The 24,031-nt window shown below is 41.6% G+C and overlaps 1 protein-coding gene across 2 annotated transcripts in view; it reads left to right on the forward strand.

Moving 5' to 3' along the window:
- Nucleotides 1–24,031, forward strand: part of met (MET proto-oncogene, receptor tyrosine kinase) — a 79,602-nt gene that overhangs the window by 35,418 nt on the left and 20,153 nt on the right. For both annotated transcript variants that reach the window (XM_023276607.3, XM_023276606.3), the window contains exons 4-12: nucleotides 1,286–1,414; nucleotides 1,803–1,979; nucleotides 3,620–3,783; nucleotides 4,393–4,507; nucleotides 4,665–4,801; nucleotides 5,700–5,864; nucleotides 6,285–6,384; nucleotides 19,078–19,287; nucleotides 22,482–22,631. In XM_023276607.3, coding sequence (XP_023132375.2) covers nucleotides 1,286–1,414; nucleotides 1,803–1,979; nucleotides 3,620–3,783; nucleotides 4,393–4,507; nucleotides 4,665–4,801; nucleotides 5,700–5,864; nucleotides 6,285–6,384; nucleotides 19,078–19,287; nucleotides 22,482–22,631 — 1,347 coding nt within the window. The remainder of the gene's footprint in view (nucleotides 1–1,285; nucleotides 1,415–1,802; nucleotides 1,980–3,619; nucleotides 3,784–4,392; nucleotides 4,508–4,664; nucleotides 4,802–5,699; nucleotides 5,865–6,284; nucleotides 6,385–19,077; nucleotides 19,288–22,481; nucleotides 22,632–24,031) is intronic.

Genomic DNA, 24,031 nt, shown 5'->3' on the forward strand with positions numbered 1-24,031 from the left:
ATAGTTTAGCTAGTAACAGGCACCATGACAACTTCAGTTACACTTAATAGCCTCTGGTAAGACTTTGTGTATTTTATAAGAGTTGTCTCACCATAACTTGTGCTCTCCCTTTCTGACACCTGTGTGGCAGTCGATGCAAACAAGAGGTTGGGCTTAGGTTAATGCTGATTGGTTAAAAACGCTGGGAACACCTCCGATGTTAGTCCGTAGCATCGGCTCAGGACATGTGCTATGTCATTCTTGTTAAAGCGTGTATTTGCAGTTTGTGAGGTACACCTCAAAATGATGAAATGTTGGAGAAACAGTTCTGATAATAATCCGGCAGACTTTTTGATTGGTCAAACACATATGTGTCTAAGACCATTAATAATGGCTGCATTTCCTGATAATGATCACCTAATCGGAACTGACACATCATTAGTGGTATTAGTGTGCTTTTCTTTTTATGTCAGATGTAAATGTCTGCAGTAAGACAACATTTATTAGGACTTGTGTAGACCATGAAACTGAACTTGACACCATTAGTAGTGAGTCTGCTTAACAAATGAGCCAAATGAAGGCATCACCCAGGGAAGGATGACACATTCTGGATCATCTTCCTCCTCCAGCTCCCAGTCAAGGTGTGTTGGCATAGCTCCAAAAACCTTGATGTCTTTCTGCTTTCCTATTGTTGTATATTCCAGACTCCATATAATCTTTCTAGCTTACTGAACTCACAAGTTGTTCACTAGCAACAATGACAGAGGTAACAGTATCTCACCTCCAAACTGAGTGTCCTGATCTGACCTGGGTGTTGGTGGTTTGAAAAAAAAGGGTGAACACCAAATATCTTTGCCCACCATTTTGTTCCTTACCGGGCTTTGATTTGATACAATTATACATTGCATAAATCATATTTATCTCCAGGACAGATGTATCAGATGAGATATACAAAGCACTGACTGCAGACTGCAGCATACCATATAGAACAAATTAATGAATGTGGATTTCTTTGGTGGGACATATTTAAGTAGAATTTACTCTATTTTTTTCCTCTGTGTGTACAAATATTTCAGAGACTGTGTGATTAATAATGTCTTGCCTAAATTGTCCATTAAAATCTAGGTTTGTTGACTATTGACTCTAATTTTGCCATAAGCTGTTTGCTGTCCCTTGTGACAACGTGTCAAAAATATGATTTTTCCTTGCAGTCTCAGCTAATGATAAGTTGTACCAGAGCTTCTTGTTTATGATACAGTAAAAGGCCCTTCAAAGTGATTACAATGATGTGCCCTCCCTCTTTCAGGTGCTGTTCTCCAGATTTGCCTCTCCCCATGTCAACATCCGCCTGGACTCGAGACCCGTCTCTGCCAGTGTAGCGCTGCTGGACTCTGGCCACACAAATGGAGCCCTGCTAATGGCCACAGGGAACAAGGTGTGAACCACAGATTATGTACAAAAATGTGTTCCGTTTTGGTTCTTTCCTTAGCAAAATGGGAAAAGAACAAAGCTGTGCCATGTAGAGAGCATATTGCCATTAGACACGTTGGTTAGGTTTAGACCACCCTGTGTTCATCCCTGAACCATAACAAGAATGAAACATTTCTTGGATTAGTGACATGATTACAAAACCTCATGCGAATTGATAACACTGAAAATGGAGCTAAGGCAGCAGATGAAAGAGAATAATGTCCCTACAGGCTTACCACTAGGATTCTGCTACTGAACAGTTTTGTTTCTTCTTTGTGTCTTCTTTCTGCCTGAGAAGGAATACTTTGCATTTCCATTGAATTTTTTGTCCTAAATTCTGTCCTCACCCCCAGATCACCAACGTCCCTCTGATTGGCCCCGGCTGTGGTCAGCTGACTACCTGTACTTCCTGTTTACTGTCATCAAGAGTGACAGGATGTGGCTGGTGTGATGGACGCTGCACCAGAGCGAACCAGTGTCCCGCCCCCTCCGTCTGGACCCAGGACTACTGCACACCTGTCATCACTAAGGTAACCACAGCGACTCGTCACCATGGCTGTAATTAGTGCACAACGGTCACATTTTTTTTAATTTGTTCATCATAAACCACCATCATGATTTTTTTTCTAAATCTATCCAAGTCAGAGTGAGAGAGTTTAAATTTATCATTTCCTCATTGTTCAGTTCACTGCTGTTTCAAAAATGTGAAAACAACCTGAATGTAAAAGCAAATTTCAGTCACTTTTCAGTTTCCTCCTGGCTTAGTTTGCTGGTTCACCTTTCCATCCAGAAACAGTTCACAGAACCTGTCTGATGAAACTGTGCTCAGAATATGTTTTCACTGTATTTCTGAAGGTTAAGGTCCTTCTTGAAAAGCAGACTTTTTACATCTACACTGTCCTACTTCACTATACTGTAAGACTTAAATTTCCTGTTAATGTAAAGCACTGGACCTCATGTCTGTTGACTGTCTGCATATAGGAAAGAACACAATTGACCTCAACTTCCCTGCATGCAACCAAATGGGTTAGTAGGAAAACCTTTAGAAATGTCACCCTTTTCTCTGATGGTGTTTTATTGACAGAATTTTTTGTAAAGTTGTAACTGGCTATAGAAAGGTCAGATGGATGTTTCTTAGACAACACTTCGTGCTTGGATGCTGTTTTCCAAGTGTGGTGGTTTATTTTCCTGTCTCATGTACTTAAAATGTTGTTGCTTTAACTGGTTTATCAGATAAATGTCTACACCAGGGGGGTCAAACTCATTTCAGTTCAGGGGCCACATTCAGCACAATTTGATCTTCAGTGGGCTGAACCAGTAAAATCATAGCATAATAACCTATAAGTAAATAACAACTTCAAGTGTTTCCCTGTGTTTTAGTGCAAAAAAGTACATTCTGAAAATGTTCACATTTAAGGAAGTATCGTTTTTACAAAACATTATGAACAACCTTTTTTTTTTTTTTTTTTTTTAAAGAAAAATAAGTGCAATTTCAACAACATTTTGCCTCAGTTTATCATTTACACATTACAACGTACAGATAACAGTTTATTTACAAAGGCACAAAACATTTAGTTGCAGGTATCTGGAACTGAACAATGTAACATTTTACAACTTGTCAAGATCTAGAAATCATTTTTAAATATACATTCATTTCCACATCTCTATAATAATCCCGGCCACCTGACTTGACACACCATACAAACTAAAGTGGGAACTCTTAAGGAAAAGGTTAATTTGTCCCCCTACATTGTAAATGTATAAAAATTATACATAAAAAATGCATGAAAGTTGTGGCAGTGCATCAACAATAGGGTTCCACCACACCAAACTGCTGAATTACCTTATATACTGCACAATGTCCAGTGTCTTTAAATATTTTAACAGGAAGTACTCATTTTCACCTTTGTAATTTTTACACTTCACAAAATCATTTTGTGGGCTGGGTTGGACCCTCTGGTGGGTTGGTTTTGGCCCATGGGCCATATGTTTGACAACCCTGGTCTATATAATGGTAGAATAAAACCTCTGGATTTCAGCTATTACAAATAATTTTTAAAAAGTGTTGTTTGAATTGAGAAACTGCACCAGACTTTCTAAATCTCTAAAGTTTTATGGGAAGAAAAGTGTGGAATCTTGAAAATGTGACTGTTCTCTATGCACACATTAGATTTTTCCGACTTCTGGGGTCTACACAATACGAGGCTCTACAGCGGTGACAGTTTGCGGACGAAACTTCGGCTTCGACAAGACGGAGAGATTCAAGGCCTCGCTGGTGACTGTGGAGGTGGCGGGAGCTCCCTGCAAACTGCCCAGACAAGACAGCATCAACAGGTGTGTGTGTTTGTGTGTTTGGTTGAAGGAGCATGGAGCTTTCATATTTAAAAAATGTATTGTGAGCGGGTGTTTTGTTCATGGGCAAGTTATGCTGCCATTCTTTGGTGTGTGACAACAGCACTGTTCCTGCATAGCAAAGCCACCTTTGAGAAGCAGATAGAGGCAGAGTGGATGTTAAGTGGTGGGTGTTTATGAGATAAAGGGTCCCGTACACTGGCGTCCTATCGAGGTTTAATAGGGTTTATTGTGCTGAATGAAGAATGTTAAGAAGCAACCCCCCTCTTTCTCTTCTGCAGCCTGCCACATTCAACACATGACTTCCTTAACTGAAAAATTGCTGGGAAAAATAGCTGAATCCAGACTTTCCACCCTCCCAAATCCACTGGGGCCATGTCCCATTCAAAAGCCCCTTTTGCTACAAACAACCTCATTACAAATCGTGGGGGAAAAAATAAAAACACTGGCCACACAATCCCAGATGAAAATTGTGTCTTTGTGCATTCCTGCAGGGTGCTCGATCATCATTGAATTAGGCTAAATGCTGGCTAGCTGCAGCAGGGTATAATGCCAGGTCTGTGTGTTGTTTTGGTGGGGGTTCGGGTCTAGGTGGACTGAGATACAGTGTTCTCCAGTGTTTAGTGGGAACTTCACCCCGTCAGGACACACAGTGAAGGTCACCAGCGGCAACAAGGTGGCCAAGATGGAGGGTTTCAGTTTCGTGGTAAGAACTGTGTTTTCCTTCTTTGTGGTTGCACTTCTGTGTATTTCAGAAGTTTTTATGGCTTGATTTCTCTGACATCATGTTCAAATAAGAACCTATAAAATGTGAAAGATGGAGCACAAAGTATTCCAAAGTGTCTGCTTGGCTTTACATCCAGGACCCTGTGATCCATGAAATCTTCCCAACTTTTGGGCCAAAGTCTGGAAACACCATGCTGACTATCAGAGGAGTGTTTCTGGATGCTGGAAACAAGCAACAGGTGACTGTGGGGAAGGCAGTCTGTAAGATCCAGAGGTCAGTTCACACTCTGTCATGTGTCTTGGTTGATCTGGCTGATAATGTTTTATATTCTGTGCCTTATATTCCTTTTTCTTTGAAGCAAATTGGTATGTTTGTACTGTGCACACTCACACTGATCAGTCACAACACTGAAACCACCTGTGTAATATTGTGTGTATCCCCCTCTTAAAACATTTGTGACCCACCAGACCATGAACACAGGACCTCTGGGGATGTTCTGTGGTGTCTGACATCAGGATGTTGGCAGCAGATCCTTTGAATTCTGGGTTTCCCTTTGGTTTCCCTTTGCAGTGTGGGGCCTTAATGGATCTGGGTTTGTATTAGTGCATCCCATAGATATTCAGTGAGGAATTTGGAGGCTGTTCCATGTTTCACACATCACCCAAAGAGGACACCGTGAATATATATAACCAGTGACATTTGGTACCCTGAGTCAGAGGTGTTGCATAAGATACGTCAGCCTTTGTGTTTGGTAATTGCAATTTAAAATAGATGAATTCTTCATTCTTCCTTCCTTCCACCTGTCAGTGGTTTTAATGTTGTGACTGATTAGTGTATGTACTGCAGAGGAATGCACATTCATCAAATGTGCCTTGACATTACAATAATTTTGCTGAGAAAATGTTGCCGGCAAGCTGGAGGGCAGGTTAAAGGTTCAAGGTCTTTCATTCATTTCCCCTTATTTTTCTTGCTGTTTTCCTCATTCTGTTCCTTTTCCCGCTCAAGCTGCAGGAATTATCTGCAGGGCTAATGCAATAGAAATGCATGAATAGCGACTTGGACAATGGCTACCATTGTATGCATACTAAACACAACAATATATCCTGTGTGTTTACTCCCCCCCCCCCCTTTACTCCCCTGACCCCATCCTTCTCTCCACCATCACCATCAGCCTGTCGTCCACCATGCTGACCTGTAAGACGCCTCCACATACTGTTCCATCAGAGCAACCCGTGAAGCTGATGGTGGATTCAGTGGAGCGCCATGCCCCCGTGTTGTTCACCTACAACCAAGACCCCATCATCAACAACATCCAGCCGTTACGCTCCTTTGTGAGGTTAGGATCATATTCTTTCAGAATGAGTTTTCAGTTTAAATTAGTTCCTTTCCACAAACTGTTATTCTCCCCATCTGTGGTGGCCAACACCAAACTGCTTACACGTTTATATTTTCTGGAATGCTTCCCATACCACTCTTTGTCAATGTCATCTCAGCTAATTTCCTCCAAATATGAGCTCTTTCTTCGCCGAAGAGAACGCACGAGAGAGAAATAAAGCAAGCCAAGGGGAACTTGACAGAGGATGACTGTGGATGAGCCGAGACAGATTAATGCTTTAGTTTTACAGCAGTAGGAAACGAGTGGGAGGTGACGAGTGGCTAAACTACTAATGCTAACAGCAGGTCCCTCCCAGTGGGAATCTACTGTGTCTCTCTCTGATGCTAATGCTAATATCCGTTCTCAACCCCCTCCCTGTAGCGGAGGCTGCACGGTGTCGGCTCACGGCTTCTTCCTCCAATCCGGCCTCCAGCCCCAGATGGTTCTCACCACTGGTCAAGATGCTGAGGTCTTCCATGTGGTGAGTACAAGACGGATTTTATACATCAAAATGAAATACCCATGTCTTGTATCCCAAAGTTAAAAACATTATTTGTGATCTTTGCACAATCTGAGGTAAGTCTAAATGTTCTTTGAGGAATATTTACCTTGGATGTTGCAGTTTAATAACATTTGAAGTGTTTTTTTTTCTTGATCTTAGCACAAGTTTAGTTTCTGCCTTCCAAAAAATCTCTGGTCCTGAAGAAATAGAAGAGATGATCAAGAAGATCAGAGACTATACCTAAGAAAATCAAAAAGTCTGCCTGATATAAATTTGGCCCATTGAAGTCGTGTCCTCGGGCAGCGATACAGTACTTGTAGCGCTTTTGTGACACAGTCCGGGTACACTACCCCTACATTGAAGATAACATTAAATGAATCAGAAATACAGTCTAGACATTGTTAATGACTATTCTAGCTGGAAACAGCTGATTTTTAATGGAATATCTCCATAGGGGTACAGAGGCCCATTTCATTTCATCACTCCTGTGTTCTAATGCTACATTATGTTAGGTAATGGCGTTGAAAGGCTAATTAATGATTAGAAAACACTTGTGCAATTATGTTCGCACATGAATAAAAGTGTGAGTTTTCATGGAAAACATAAAATTGTCTGAGCGACCCCAAACTTTTGAACGTTAGTGTATGTGGAGCTTTACAGCACCATCTGAGATGGCTGAATCTACTAAACTGTGTCAGAACAGTGACCCTTCAGCTTGAACTTTATTTAGGGGAAAAGGAAGGAGACACGGAGTCAGATCTTGAAAGCAGAGTTATTCTTATTCAGGCCAAAAAATGTATGCATAAACACTGGTCTGTGACAGTACACATTGGAGCACCCACATAAAATTGCACCACAGTTCAGGTTGTTCACATCTAATGTTTTCCCTCAGACACCTCAGGATGTTACAGTAGAACTCGATTCCTATAGTCAGACCCCGGTGGACTAATTCCTGGCACACAACTACGTGAATGTTGTGGCAAACAATGAGCATGCTCCATGTCACATCTTGTTTAGTTTTGGAATCTGTGGAAACTACTGTTTGGTCTCTGGGTAGGAGCCACAGATCCAACTCACCACTGATGATCCTCATCATAAGGGTCGGTTACTCCCGGGCTGTTGACTGACAAGTTTTCATCTCTGCTCTAAATTGTAGTCCATGGATTAATCACAAATACACACCTACTAGTAATCACAAAAACATGTGTCCTGCTACACAGGTCCTGCTGTTGGTTATGTGGTGTCACATGATCTCCTGAGTCATGACAGTTACTGCTCATACATGTTGCATGCGTGTAAGTGTGATGCCTTCTGTAGGCATGCAGCACGAACACTCCTAGAACTTTTTGATCACCCTCCATACATGTTAGGGTGAACAGGGCAGATCCTACAGTACCATCAATACTCATCACTGCAGCCACTTGCCCAGGTATCAATACAAACATTAAAAAACTCTGCTCTTGTATGAGTGCTAGTATTTTGTTGATTATATAGTTGATTTAGAGATGTTTGGAAAAAGAACCATCCAAATCCTGACACTTTAAAGACAGACATCTTTCCTTCCTTGTTTTTCTTTTCCAGTCTCTTCCTTGCATCTCTTCTTTTCAACACCTGTTCAAACATCACTTTGACATCATAAATAATGGCGCTGCTTTACTGTTTGCGGTTCACAAGAAGGAATGGAAATGCGAACATGAATGTGCCAAATTTACTTCCCGCTTCTGACTTATTTCTTGAGACTTCTCAGATCAAATTCTGCATCTGTTTGGTTTAAAAAGACAGGAGGAGGAACAGGAACAGGAAAATACTTCAGTCTGTCACATAGATGGTATTGTCATTATACACACTAACGCCTCCAAAAACCATTGAGATGACAGAATGTTTCTCGACAAAGGAAAAGAGCTAAAGTTTCAGACAAACATGAGAAGAAAGGAAATGGAAAATCCACAGTCTGATGTGTAGGATCCAGCTGTCACCTCAGACTCACACACAGTAGCAGAAGTGAGGCTTTTAGGATGCTCTGGCTCTCCTCACCGCCGTCAGACTTTATTCTACTTATTGCAGGAAAACGATACACACACACACACACACACACACACACACACACATACATGTATGGATGCGTGCCTGAAGGAAGTCACTGCTGTCTCAGACCGGCTGGCCTTTACAGCGACAGCCTGGAGGTGTTTTAAATTATACAACCTGACATGCACCAGGCTTTCACCACGCTGTCTGCGACCCTTTAACATCTCCAAAATTGATGTGGCTCAATTATAAAAGCCTTAAAAGGTGTTAAATGTATATAAAATGTCATCCAGGTCATAATTCAAAGGCGGCCGGGCTTGGTTTGAGTTACGAAGACATTTCTAGTTTTCATTAGTGCTCCTGAAAGATCACAGCAATTACCTGGACAAATGGCACCTTTAGCTCATATATTATATTGCCTGAGCAGGAGGATCATACATGGGCAGAGGAAGGGCTGCACAATGTCGTCTTTAAAGCTAAATGTTCCAATCTGTCTGTTCATATCAACACTTCTCTCTGTGAAAATCTTCTTGATATCAAGTTTTGTCTTTCAGATATTTGAAATGAGGATAGTTTTTTACTGCAAAATGCAATGTTTCAGGTATTTCAAGTTGAATAATCAGTTATTGCTTCATTTGTTAGTATAGTGGGACTGATATCTAGAAAAATGTTTCAACTGGAATTTTGTTGAGATTTTTATCTTTTTTTGAAGAAGAAGAATTTATTTTTACTATTTTATTTAAGGAACGCGGCGGAGTTATGTGACGATCAGCCTACGTTTGTCTGTTTGTCTGTGCACAACATTACTCAAAAACGGAATAACGGATTTGGATGAAATTTTCAGGGAAGGTCTGAAATGACACAAGGACCACCTGACTAGATTTTGGCAGTGATTCGGATTATAGTCTGGATCCATAAATTTGTTAAAGATTTCTGTATCATTGCGTATCATCGCTATGCCTGCTGATAATCACGATTGCGATCCTACTACAAATCCACCACTGCTGACTTATTGGGACTTATCGAAAATTATACAACGACTAAGCAGCCTTGGCAGAGTACTGCGCTCTCCGAGTGCTTTTCTTGTTTCTAATTGGAATTATCTGTGGAGATGGACACTTTTGCTGTGCTTCACTCTGTTTCTGTGCTTTGGAACATTGTGAAGCAACAGAAATTTAAACTTTATGAGAAGATGCAGACTTCCGATTCAAAACACAGACACAACATTCAGAGGAAAAAAGAAACAATATTCCTTTGGCTAGCGTTATGTTGTTCCAGCACAGTTTTCATGTTGCAGCCAGAAAAGACTCAGCACCATCTGAAGTAATAATACTGACCACAGAAACGACCCACCATGGCTTCCCTCGATGTGAACACATTGACCTTTTGATCCATTCCTCAAGTGCCCTTGGATGAAAGTCTCACAGCTCAAGTTTCATCTGAGTTGCTGCTAAAATGGTACCATTTTTTCTCCTTTTAAAGAAAAGAGAGAATCTCAAAGAAAAACTTTTAACTCTTATCAGGCCCTGTTTTATATAGCTGAACTGAAAAACAGAATACAAGGACACAGCCTGAGTTACTGAGTTTATTGCTATAACTCTGTTGTAGCTCATTGTGAAGCAGTTTGTCTCCAAAAACGTGGTAGATACAAGTATCTACATTCTGTCAGACTGAAGCTGACATGTTTACTTGTGAGTCATAACAAACAAACTGCTATTTGCATACAGTGAAGGTGTGCTGTTGTCTCTTTGTGTGTGATGTTTGCCTTAGGGAGGCGGTTTGAGGACAAGCAGTGCTTTGTAATGGTGTTATCTGTCGTCCAGAGGCACACGCTGCTGCAGGTTCAGTCAGGAGATAATAATATACTCAGTAAACACACACAAAACACATATTCAGTCTTCCATTCCAAATCTTAGTGACAGAATATCCCCTTATCTCTGATCAATCTTTCTTCCCCTGTTTTTCTCGTCCTCACACACACATACACCAACACTCTCTGTGGTGTCTCATCTTTCAGTTTCCCTTTCCTTGGTCATTGACCTGTGTTCAGGTCAGTGGCTGATGGGTCTCAAGGGAGCTCAGGCTTCATTACACAAAAACAGCATGAGCAGACGCAGCTTTAGTGCTCTGAAATCAGGTTTATGATCCAAAGATTGCTGGTTCCAGTATCGCTGTTCCACCTGGCAAGTATACGGACTTGTAGCGACTACTGCTCCTCCCACTTGTTATCAGCGTATCTTTGATCAATTAACTTCCAACTGCTCCAGTGGAGCTGCTCTGAGAGAACAGAAGGCACTTGTTGCTGCACATGGAAGTTTTCAGGTGGGAACATGTGCATCTGTATGAGCTGAAGCAGCGTGTTTGGTCAGCTCTCTCTGGATAAACAGTTGGAAACCAAAAATAGACTGAGCAAACTGGGGATTGGGGTGTTTTAAAAGGTTGTATTTGTCAATTGTCCCATAAGTTATAACATAACAAAGTGCCCTGATATCCTGCTTTATTTACAGATAGACTCTAATAAAGTCTTTACAAAAGACTAAAACTCTATTGCTACATCAGGACTTTAAAAATGACCGATAACACAGTCATTAGTTACGGTTTATTCTGAACTGTGCATAAGAGTCACAACCACGTTTATGGGGTGTAATTTCACCTGTAATCTTAGATGAGTTAAAGTTTTCTTTATGTGTCACCTGGTGCTGCAGCATTGGAAGCTTACACCAGGGTAGTCAGGGTTCAGTTCACTTTCAAGTTGATAACACATGTTGTGACTGTGAAGGGCTCTAAGATGACCAAAAGGCAGCATGTTGAAGTGAACTCTTGCCCTGCTAGTTTGTTGTTCATTTTAAACTGGAATAACAGCCAGAGAGGGACAGCAAAAACAAAATTTCAAGCTTTCTATAGAGAGAGAAAGCATGAAGGAAAAGGCTTGTATGAAATAAGGCTATCATTTCTAATGATTTAGGAAGGATCATGCCCTGTAGGGCTCCAGCTGTTGCCTGTTAAATTCCTTCCAGTAAACGGGATGAGTTAAGGCTCAGCCTGGGAAGGGACAGTATAACTGTCTTATTGTCTTAACCCCTCAAAATAGAGGCAATGATCTTTCACAAATGGACATCCCAGAGGTTTCCATCCCCAGCAAACTGGGTAATGTGAGCCAGCCTGTCATGCCTCTGGAGCTCTGTTCATAAACCTAAATGACGGTCATGCGATCAGTGTAGTCTCTAAGAAGCCAGTGTTGGACAGTGATGTTGTGTTCAGTCACCAAAATTTGTCCTCCAGTCAGGCAAGAAACTGAGCTCTTCACACCGAAGCAGGTTTAAGAGAGAAGAAAACTGCTTAAAAAAACAACAGCAGAGGTTCAGTGGTCTCAGCTGGAACTAGAGCATAAAAAAAACAGCCAGTGTGGACTTGATATCTCCCTCTCAGATCTCCAGTAAAGCCTGGTCTCAGCCAATCTCAGTTTTCCCACAAACATCAAAGAGTTTTTTGGGGTTTTTTTAACGATCTGTCGTGAAAAGCTGGCATGGTCACAAAGTCAGGGGGCTACACATACACAAAAAAACAGCAAAAAAAAAAAAAAGTGATCAGTGCATTTTTACATAGCTGTGGTGTAGTTCCTTTCTAACACAGAGCTCAGGGACTGAGCTTCATGATGCCAACGTTGCTTTGCAGGGCTGCACCATCACAGATAGTCTGGTTTAACTCGAGGCTTCACCATGGCCAGACACCTGTCGCCTGAATTCACAAACTGGCTTGTTTTGTGTCAGACTCTTCTTCCTATCTCGTCCCAGAGGGCTAAATCCTTCCAGCTGACACCTGAATGCCTTGCAAAGTTTCTTTCCTTTCCCATGCCCCCCACAGCTGGGGGGTATGTAGGAGTGGGAAGTGGATGAAAGTGAATGATTAACATTTTCCCTTCTGTCAAGGTGCTTCACATCTCCAAGTGCTTCCAGTAGAGCTGTTCATTGACCAAGAGAAAAGACTGTGGTTGCAAGTTAATGGAGTGAAATTGTCAAAATCCTTTGGTGTAAAATAAGACCGTCTCCATTAAGAAAAACGGGAAACTAGTGTCAGCTGTACGCATTTCTTGAGTTGAAGATTTACTTTAAAAAGTAGTAATTGAGTATTATATTTTATCTGTGATGTTGCATTGATGTTGTGCTGTTGTAGTAGGTTAGTCTGATTTTACAGTGTAGAGTTTGTGTTGTTTCAGAATGTAATCCCAACTTTTGGATACTTTCTGGGGCTTCCTCTGGCCTGTCTTGTCTCTTCACCCCTCACTATTATCTCTGTTTTGTCGCATGAAGGGTTTTTAATCATCAAGCTACTCCAGTTTTTTGAAGAAACGTTTCAGCTCTAGTTCTGTGGATTTCAAATCATCTACCACATTTATATACCCTTTTGTAGTCTCATGAACAAATATTGAATAGTGGCATTAACTTGGAAACTGGATGTAGTAAATTTCCTAGAGATGTACACTTGTTAACATGTCTATTTATACTGGCATAAATCAGTCACACTCACCGGCCGTACTCACTGATTTCCAGTGTTGCCCACAAAGGCAACATACACTCAGAGCTATTAAAGAAAATCCCAGCGGAACTGACAGTCTATAAATTTTAACCAACCTTCATGAGCTCTGTAGTTTTATTATATGCACATCACAAAAAGTCCTAATGGGATGTCATTCTGAAAGGCTGGATTTTGGAAAAATGTGTCACGTTTGTAGTCAGTCCGGTCATAAATGAATCACTTCTTCAAATTTTGGATGAACTTCAATCTGTTCCATAACAGAATAAGTAGAATGAAGGGAAGAAAATACAACATACATAATGTGCAGTCACAGAAACATCTGATGCAAAAGAAGAAATGATTAAATATTCATTGAAAAATCAAGCAGACACTGCTAAACTGGTTATTTAAAGTCCAAAGTAAATGATCACACAACGCAGCATGGTAGGAAACAGCGCAAAACCACAGGGGTATAAATCACTTTAGATTTGACAAGCACTTTTGTACGTGGGAGCTCCGTTATGACTTGGCTTTTTTGCAGGCTGTTACACTAATGACCCATCGGGGACAGCGGAGATTTCAGGATCGCTGGTTCTCTCATCACCCCACAGTAAAACTCTCGGCCCGCTCGCTGTACAGCTTGCCCAGCGATTGTATTTACAGCTGCTCACAACCTATAGCCCTTCACCTCGTCCCCTTAAATAAGAGGAGACATCGACTGAACAATGAAACTGACTGAGGTTTCCACTAATTCACAGGATATTTTTCCTTTCACTTCACCCGTGGGAGGCAGGCTGGAGGAGGGGGGAGAGTTTACCCTACAGTCCTTATTGGTATGTGCAGGACGGAGGTTAATTGGATTGCTTTTGTTGGGTGACCCAGTGCTACCCTCACAAACAGGGACACACACATTTTATATGCATGTTCCTGTGTGTTAAGTGTGTGTTTGTGTCTTTATGCTTGTGTTTAAGCATTTGCAGATGCATGTAACTTGGGAGTGTGTTCATGTGTGTCCGTCTGGGCTGCTATAGTTCACTGGGGAGTCAGATTGGCAAGTGTATGAGGAAGTTTCAACCACACTTCAACAGAGCTGCTGCTACTGCAGTCAGAGCAGCACTCTGGGGAGTGAGATATCAGTCAGCATTGGAAGTCAGATTTCAGCCAGTTTGTTAAGTATTTTGGAGTCTGACAATCTTTACAGACTCCGTAGTGTGCTGATGTCCAACTGGTCAAGCCCCAAGGTCCACATTGCTTCTTTGTTCTGTGCTCTGACCTTCCATTCTGTTTAATTTCACAAGAGGAACATTTAACAGAAGTATCAATAAAGTGTGTTTGGAGCTGAACCTAATGATTTGAACAATGGTTGATAGATTACACATCGAGCTTTCTTAAACTATTTTCCTAACATTGGGCAGGTCTTTCTCAGGCCACCAAAACAGCTCTGACCCATTGAGACATGGACTCCACAGACCTCTGAAGATGTCCTGTGGTATTTAGCACCAAGACATTAGCAGCAGAACCTTGAAGTCCTGGAAGTTACAAGGTGGGGCCTCATATGGATCACACTTGGTTTTCCAGTACATTCCATAGATGCTCCATGGTGAGATCTGGGGAATTAGGAGGACAAGTCAACATCTTGAACTCGTTGTCATGTCTCAAACCAATCTTGAACAGTGTTTGTAGTGTGGCAGGGAACATCGATCTGCTAACAGAGGTCAATAACATTATGGAATAATGCTGCCATAAAGAGGTGTACATGGTTTGTAACAGTGTTTAGGTAGGTGATATGTGTCATCCACATGAATGCCACAAGAGGTTTCCCATATGAACATTACTCAGACTATTACGCTGCCTCTACAACTTGCCTTCCTCTCATAGTGCATCCTGCTGCCATCTTTTCCTCAGGTAAACACTGACTTTTAAAGTTTATATTGACATTCTCAGTATTTAGAGATGAACAAACTTCTTAACTCATTCTGGTTATTCTATCAGGCATGCATTACAATCTTGCTGTTTATTTTAAATATACCAGACACTGGACATAGGCCAGATGCACTATGTTCGTCTTCATTCATAAGAACCTGGCAATACATGACTTATTTTCTATTCATCAGCCACACATGCTTCTTTCATGCAGTGCCACTATTGGCTCTTCATCAGCTGATACCTTGTGCTGAAACTCTAAACATGTTAAATTGATCTCCAAAATACCAGTCACAAAATCTGATATTTGCACACTTCTTAAACAGCCTTAACCACACTGTGAGAAAAAAAGGGGATTTATTCCTACAATTTTAGTGCAGAACTATTCCCCACCTTCATACAATTCAAGTCTGACCAAATTACTGAGGCTTAAATGTAGATTATTATGCACCTTATTGTCTGATTTTCCTGACAACATTAGGTGAGGCTGACAGACAAGCAGTGAATAGATAGACTACACGTACAATAAATAGCCAATATGTACAGAAAGATTTAACACACCGAGGTTTTGCAAATGAGTCCCTTAAATGACCACAACAACAAAGTGTCCGCTCATTAAACAACAGTGTGACGGTGCCGTTGGTTGTGTTCAAAAGTTACAAGAGGTGCATAGATCTGAGCGCCTTCTCTTTGCCTCCTGTCCTCATGGGGAATCGACTCAAGGACGCATCTACTTTTGTAACCCAGAAGATAAACATAGACTGTCATTAGCTGTTGCCACAGAGCAAATATCAACATTGATCTTTCAGACGCAGACAAACAATTACGGTTTGTACTGAGTGCACCTGTGTACAAGAACATCATGCCACCACACTCTTTAACAGCTTTGTATTACTTACGCTGACATTTGATTGGTATCATGAGGACCTTCTTTGTAGTTTCGCCTCAGACGCAGAAATATGGAAGCTAAGTTCTGGACTTAAGCTAAAAATGAGAGGTATGCTGACAGGGAGAACATTATTTAATAGATAGCCTTTTAAATGCTCACATTACTGTTGCTTGTAACATTATACAACATCTTTCAGATTAGTGTTGCCATTTATTTTCTAATCTGTATTAGTCTGTTCTTGTTTCTGGGAACGATGCCCCAGATCCCAGTGACACCCCCTTTGGATGCTGTTCCCTTACAAGACGGCTCCCTCCCCAGATTTCTTCTCACCCTGTTTGTAAAACTGTGGACAGCTCAGTGGCTTGTGTGTTTTCCTGGCTGTTGCATGTGTGTAGGAATTTCTGAAACTGTAGGGGAGAACTGGGATGAGATGGGCCACGTTTTACATGTTGGCAGATTTCAAACAATAATTGTTGCGTATTATAATCTTGATTTACATTTTTGCCCAACTGTCCACATTTTCCACCCTGCATTTGAGGTCTGCTATGAATAGTTCAGTCATGAAAAACACCACATTGAAGCAAATACAGATGCTGTATTTGGACAAATTAAAAGGTCTGAGGAGACCGGACATTCAGTATTAGTAAGATGTTGCTGGTATCGAACTGACATGTGGATATTCAGCACTCTGGTTGGTTAGTGCTGACCTCTATCATACTTTCTTCACAGTGGATTTCTCTTATGTGAGTCTGTGGCTCTCTGCCACACTAACAATGCAAGTTGTAATTCCCCTAATAACTGCATATGGCAAAATGTTACACACAAACAAAGTTGCAAACAGACAAGAAGTCCAGTTCTTATATGGATATTAGATAATACCAGGACTATTCATGCTTTAATGGAGCTGCATGAGGTTTAGATCTTTGTCGAGATGTCAACCTCAGCGTCTCCATCCCTGTTAGATACCTACATTTCTTTTAAACAACACGAAACTCTGCCACGCTTAAATAAAAAAGGCTGTTTTCTGTTTTCCAAGCTGCCTGTCTCTCACCCAGGGGGTCTTAATGAGCACAAAAGCTGGGAGGCCTACCTGGGCTGAATCCAACTTGGGATAAAACTCTGTTGTGCCCTCAGGCCACACGTTTAACCACAGCAGTCACTGAAAACAGGCGTTGTCCCATATAATGTGTTGAGTATAAAAGAAGCTGCCAAACAGGATTAGTGAGAGACGATCTATAGTAAGAACTAAGTGTAGCTGAAGGGTTGAGGTGGTGTATCTCTTCACCTCTATATGAGTCTGTGTTTTTGCATGCATTTACTATAAAAGATCTAAATGTCCTGACAGGTTGAAGATGCAAAACTGTAGTTCCCATTTGTTCAGACTTCAAGGGATTGTTTTTTGTTAGGGTTGATGCTCTTTACGTAACAGTGACAGGTTGGATCAGGATAACAAGTCATCGAGTGGGATCATTTGTAGCTGAAGCAATGATGGTGTTTCTGTGTCTTTGCTTTTTACATTATTTTACATTGCAACAAGCTTTTGCTGTAATTGCAGTGAATACGATTAGAATCAGAATACAGATAAAACCAGATGTACAGAAAAGAAGTAGGGAAAATGAAGATGTGAGACTAGTTACAGTTGAACTTTGTACTAGGGCTGCTCTGTAACAGTTGACCGAATATTAGCTGATGAGAGGAGTCTTTGTCACAGTCCCCTTGCTGGTTGTTCTGACACAGTCAGAATTGTGGCTGTTTTGCTGGTGTCACTGTGTCTCGTTTTGTGTGTGCACTTGTAAAATTAGATTGTAAAGGCTCATTATTATTGCTATGTATTTTTCTGTACAATGTCTCAATGCAAATCATGTTCTGGCGCCTCCTAAACAGTACATATTTAAATAACCAAATCAATATCATAAACATGCGACAACTAACAACTTGTTGACATGGAAAATCTTTGTTCAGAGGAAGCCCAGTAAAACTGCAATGCATCCTTCTGCAGAAACACAATTTACATGTTCATATTTGTAGTTAGTGGTATTCTTGTGAAGTTAGCCATAAATGGGAAAGACAGAATGCCTCACTAAGATGTAAGCACAAAATACACTGAACGTTCAGAAAAAAAGTCGAGCACTCTAATATTTCATTGGACCACCTTTAGCTTTGAGAACGACACACATTTGCCGTGGCATCATTTCGATAAGCTTCTTCAATGTCACAACATTTATTTCTGTCCAGTGATGCATTAATTTTCTAGCAAGCTCTTATATTGATGGTGGGAGAGTCGGACCGCTACGCAAAGTCTTCTCCAGAACATCCCAAAGTTTCTCAATGGGGCTGAGGTCTGAACTCTGTGGAGGCCAATCCATGTGTGAAAATGACGTCTCATGCTCCCTGAACCACTCATTCACAATGTGAGCCCCATGAATATTGGTGACGTCATCTTGGAACATGCCCATACCATCAGAGAAGAAAATCTCCATTAATGGAAAGTCCTGGTATTTTTTAGTGTTCTTAGGTAGTCAACTGACCTCATTCTTTGGCCACATATCCTTGCTGAACCTGACCAACCCCAGATCAAGACCTTAACCCCCACTGGCTTATATGGTATACCACTAGGCATGATGAGTGCTCATCAGACCACATGACTGACCACATTTCTTCCTTGAAGATAATAGTTCACCACTATCCTTCAGGTTTTAATAATGCGTTGGACGGTTCTTGACCTGATTTTAGTAGTTTCAGAAATCTCCTTCGTTGTTTTCTTTGCTTGATGCATCTCAATAATTTGACCCTTCTGAAACAGTTTAACATCCTTTCTATGTCCACAGGATATGTCTTCTGACACAGTTGTTTAAGAAATGAGAAGCTCCTATCAGCCATATCAGCTAGGATTAAATAAATTGTTGCCAGCTGAAACATATTTGTCACTGCAGTAATTATCCAATGGAAGGCTCTTAACTTTTGCTTAGTTAAATCCAGGTGGCGTCTTTTTTTTGGGGCAGGCAGTGTAGCATTCAATCACAGTTTGATGTAGCAGCTACAGAAGTGGTGGTGCTTTCTTTTGTTGTGCTCATGTGGCTCTGACCACCTACACATTGCTGTTAGACTTATGCATCAGAACATGTGGCTGAACTGTTTGCCTCTAAGGATTGTCATCACCCTGTAGTTTGTTGAGGAAGCTGTTCTTGAGTGTACCACAGATTTGATCTATAGTAAACAACAAACACTCAATGTTTGTTTGTGTCCTTGAAAGCAGTTCTGATTTTCTTGAGTATGTCTGGGTGTACAGTTTTTTAACTTATCCATTTTTCTCTGTCCAGAGCTGTGTGTATGGTGAAAACCGGACCTCCATCCAGTGCACCACGCCCTCTCTTGCCAAACTGGCCCTGCAGCCACCAGTGGTCACCAAGGTGGCATTTGTCCTGGACGGCTACTCTACAGAGCAATGGGACCTGATCTACGTGGAGGATCCCCTCTTCCAGGACCCTAAGCTGACCTCCAAGGACAACAAGAGCATTGTGGAGCTCAAAGTGAGGATGCTTACACAGCAAACCATCTTCTAGTTTTACCTCCAATGACTTTAACAGTTTAATATTTAAAAATTAACAAGTGATTAGCACACAGCTGCAAAATACAAAACAGGAGAGGTGAGCTACACAACAGTAACCTTTAGTAAAGACTCCAGCTCTTGCCTGATCGCCATGCAACAGGACAGACTCTAAAAGAAACAGGTGCAAAAACTCAGGGTAACTGCAGAAAATCGTTCAATCTGTGGTTAAGCAAAAAATCTCTTTTAATGTGCTGTAGCTAATTTCAAACACACAAGAAGTGCAGAGCAAGCTAAGAGGAGGAACATAAAAACTAAAACCAAAATAGAAGAAATACTAGCACCAATACTACAAATCTGCTTAGTGCTTGTAGTGCTGAACTCTACTTTGTTTGACTTTGATGTTACTGAATGAGATGAATGCTCAACCTGGAGCCACTTTAAAGTTTAAGCCCACTGGTCGCTGCACTTTACCTCCTAGCGCTCACACACATTCACACATACAGTCACCCGAGGTCCAGGTCAAGTTGGGAAGGAAACAATACTGAAAGAAAAACAGGACATGGAGTCTGTTTCCCATCGTTTACACCCTCCATCCCTCCCCCACCGCTATACCTCTATGTATGCTCTCTGCTGACTTGTATTGTTCTTGTTGCTGAGGTCAAAGCTCTTGACATATTAATGCTGCTTTTCAAACAAGTCACCACAGTCCCCAGAGCCCATTTTAGAAACACAATGAAATACATATTTTTCCTAGTTTCTCGCTCTCTTTTCTTTTTTTTTCCTTTTTTTTTTGACTGCAGCTCGATGGGTTGTGGCAGCTGTGCAGAACCTCTCACAGGGGAGCCTGGCTTTTTTTTCCTTCTTCTTCTTCTTTCACTCTTTTCCCAGACGTGACCTTGGCCCGATGCTAAATCCACCACCAACCTAACATCTATCCCCCCCTCATCCCCGCCTTCAGTCCAGACATGCCCCCCATTTTTGCCCAGGGGGAGATGGTACCAGCCATCACACCGAAACAGGCCACATTTAACGCCATCTGATAACCCTGCTTTGCAGTGGCCTCCAGTAAAGGGCAAATGCTGGGCTCATTTAGCACCATCTGATAACCCTAGCCGCAAAATGGCTGCAAATAGCAACCAAATAAAGGAATATTTACCTCTGACTGACAGCTCTGCATTAGTATGGCAGCACATGAAGGAACCAGGCTGTTGGCTTTGGCTCAGAGCCAGGCTCTTATCGCTGTCGATCACTGTGCGGGAGACTGAGAAGAAACTCACTTCCAATTATCATTGTGACAGTTAATTTTGGAAAGACTGGTATTGCTGTGATGGCTTTTTAATAACTTTAACTCCTCTCTACACTGTGTACGGCGCTGTCACGTCTACAGCGGGAAGCACACAAGATAATAACTGTATTGGATGAACTTCTGTTGTCTTTGTGTGCAGACTAATTGCAAGCAAGTGGGCAAATTAGTCAATTGTCTTGCTGTGTTTGTAGACTGCCAAAGTGCTGTGTGTGTGTGTGTGTGTGTGTGTGTGTCTGGTGTGAGAGAGAAAGTGTGTGTGTGTTTGCGTGTGTGTGTGTCAGAGTGCAGGAACAGGTGCGAGCCTCCACTCTGTGGCAAATTGGAAAATCCCAAGCTGTCACGCAAGGAATGTGATCATTCTCTTTATTGCCTTCTGCTAAAGTCAAACAAGTGTGTTTATGTGTGTGAGAGCGGTGGACTCGGAGAAACAAAAATGAACAGGCAGAGAAAGCAAGGGGATGAGAGCGAGAAGGAAATAAGTGGAGACAGAAGAGCAAATTAAGCTCTGTTGTTTTCTCCCAGCTCCCCATCAAACAGCACATAGTCACTCACTCAGTTACACAAACACTCACATGGACAGCAGCTGAGTGTGTTTCCAGTCAGATCTCAGAGGGGGTGTTTGTTGTCATCCCATTAGGGGTCAAACAACTACAGTAAGTCTTGCTTACTCATATCAGCTGCAATAAAAAGTTCAATTTATATCCACTGCGTACAATCGCTGTGAATCGTCATGAACTCTGCCAAGAAGAAACATGTACCTCCTTTACTTCAGTGATGTACCACCATTTCTGCCCTCTTTCCTTTAGACTCAAAGCCTTCTGCTGTCAGACTCCAGTATGTCCTAAGGAAACCATGAATTAGCTTCTAAAATCTGACTCCAGTCTATACAAATAGTTTTAAAGCTGCACAAGGAAGCTCTGAAGAATGTGGATGCTAAAGACTTCAGTGTTGTAGTGTAAATTCTATAAATTGCAATGAGTACATTCTTGTGGTCTGTAATCACTTTAATGCTGAGGTTCAGAGCCACAATTAAGTGTACTTGGGGCTCCTCCCAACCAGCTGATGAACCTTATCTGAAATCTGACAACAGATTCTAATGGTTCAAAGAGGTATAATCTTAGATATGCAAAAGTTTTTAAAAACTGTCTAGAATTTAATGAGTTAATGCACTTCATGGGAAATGGAAACTTTTCTGAATAAATTCTGATGAACATTTAATTCACATGAATGATCAGCTGTTTCGCTGCTTTCTTTGTCATTGCTTCTGGACAGCATAAAACATGGACAACACCAGCTGACATGAAACAATAACTACAGTTTGGCTAAATAAAAACCATTTCCTCCATTTTTCTCTCATAGATGGACAAAGAGGCAAAACTGGTTCTGATTCCAGCTTCTTCTACTCTACTTATTGCAGTCATGCATCATGTAGTCTATACCACCACTTTCTGATGGATGGCACATTGTAGCTTCGTTTATTCACTCCAGAACAGTTAATGGAAGCAAGCATAATTTGCTTTTTCTCTCTTATTTTGGGGGAAACATTGTAGTTCACTCCAAATTCACAATTCCACAATTATGTGAAACCATGGCTGCTGTTGGTGATTAATGCTGAATTTGCACGTGCCTTTTGACCTCTCAGACCTTTGAAATGAAACATTTCGTCTCTTTAGGGAGCAACATCCTTTGACCTTAGTAATCAGTCTTCAAGTTAACATGAACCCTTTTGCAACTATTAACATAGTATGTTTCTCTTTCTCCTCTTCTGTCTCTCAATTTTTCTTCTCTTCATTTGCTTTTTCTTTGCTTCCTTTTTCTTCCCTTCTCATTCTACCTATCTCACCCTCCCTCTCTTCTCTGCCCCGCAGGGTGATCGGATGGACAGGGAGGCGATGAAATGTCAGGTCCTGACAGTTTCCAACCACAGCTGTGAGAGTCTCACCCTGGTAGGAAACACTCTGGAGTGTACTGTTCCCACTGAACTGCAGGCCGCCACCGCCAAGGAGCTGCAGGTGGAGGTGAGACACACCTGCACCACACAAACGCCAAGATAGATGCAATGTTTTTTGTCTTTTTAAAGCTGTTTTTTGGCCTTTTATGGCTTTATTGACAGGACAGCAGTAAGAGAGAGACAGGAAAATGGGGAGAAGAATGGGGGAAGGACCTGCAGCAAATGGCCATGGGCTGGATTCAAACCCATGGCTGCTGCGTCTGGGATTATAGCCTCTGTTTTTGGGTCGCCCGCTCAACCTGTTGAGTGACCAGGGCACCCAACAGATGCAACGTTTAACCTTCTTAGTTTGCACTAAGGGCCAGTTGCCAGTTTTATGGTTTTGTGTGGTCAGAAAACAAAAGATGTAGAGATATACAGTTACATATTCACCTATAAAGACTGCAGCAATCCATAATTGCAAATTCACACATTGTGAAGTCTGTTGCCTTCACCTGCATACATTGTGTACTTACACCTACACACCTCCTCCCATCACGTGTGCGACAGTCAGTCAACTAAGACAATTTAATTACGACAGCCTTTTGTTTATAGAAACACTCAGTTCACCACAAACACACATCCACACCTCAACCACACACACACACACACACACACACACACACACACACACACACACACACACACACACACACACACATCTCTCCCTCACTCTACTTCAGTAGGAGTCTTGTTCCAGCCTCTCTGCATGTTGACAGCAGAGAGAGGCTTGTGTGTGTGTGGGACGTGGTGTTTGGATAGCAGTGCAGGATGTTTGTGTGTGAGTGTCCTTAACAGTTTGCTGATACCAGTTGTTTTCATTTTCATGTTAGGCAATTAGCTCATTATGCGTGTGAGGTGTGAGACACAACCAGATGAAAACAGTTTTCTTTTCCACGAGTAAAAAGTATTGTGAAGACTTGTTAATTAGGTTTTTAGAATAAGTGTCTGTGACAAAATAAAGTAAGTACCTCCATCCATCCATTATCAATACACCACTTAATCCTCATTAGGGTCGTGGAGGGCTGGGGTCTATCTCAGCTGACTTAGGGTGAAGGCAGGGGACACCCTGGACAGGTAACCAGTCTATCACAGAGACAAACAGTCACACTCACATTCACACCCACAGACAATTTAGAGTCACCAATTAACCTCAGCATGTTTTTGGACTGTGGGAGGAAGCCAGAGTACCCAAAGAAAACCCACACATGCACAGGGAGAACATGCAAACTCCATGCAGAAGGATCCCGGGAAAGCAGAGACACGAACAGAGGATAGTCTAGCTGCAAGGCAAAAGTGCCACCAAGCCACTGTACAGCCCAAAGCAGCTACTTGATTGTCTGTATTAAGTCTGTGAACCCCTTCGGTGGAAGTTCAAGGTATTCAGTTCTTGAACATATCATGTGTGGTGTACAGTTCTGTCAGGAA

This window comes from Amphiprion ocellaris, chromosome 3 (assembly GCF_022539595.1).
Source record: "Amphiprion ocellaris isolate individual 3 ecotype Okinawa chromosome 3, ASM2253959v1, whole genome shotgun sequence".
Classification (NCBI taxonomy): domain Eukaryota; kingdom Metazoa; phylum Chordata; class Actinopteri; family Pomacentridae; genus Amphiprion; species Amphiprion ocellaris.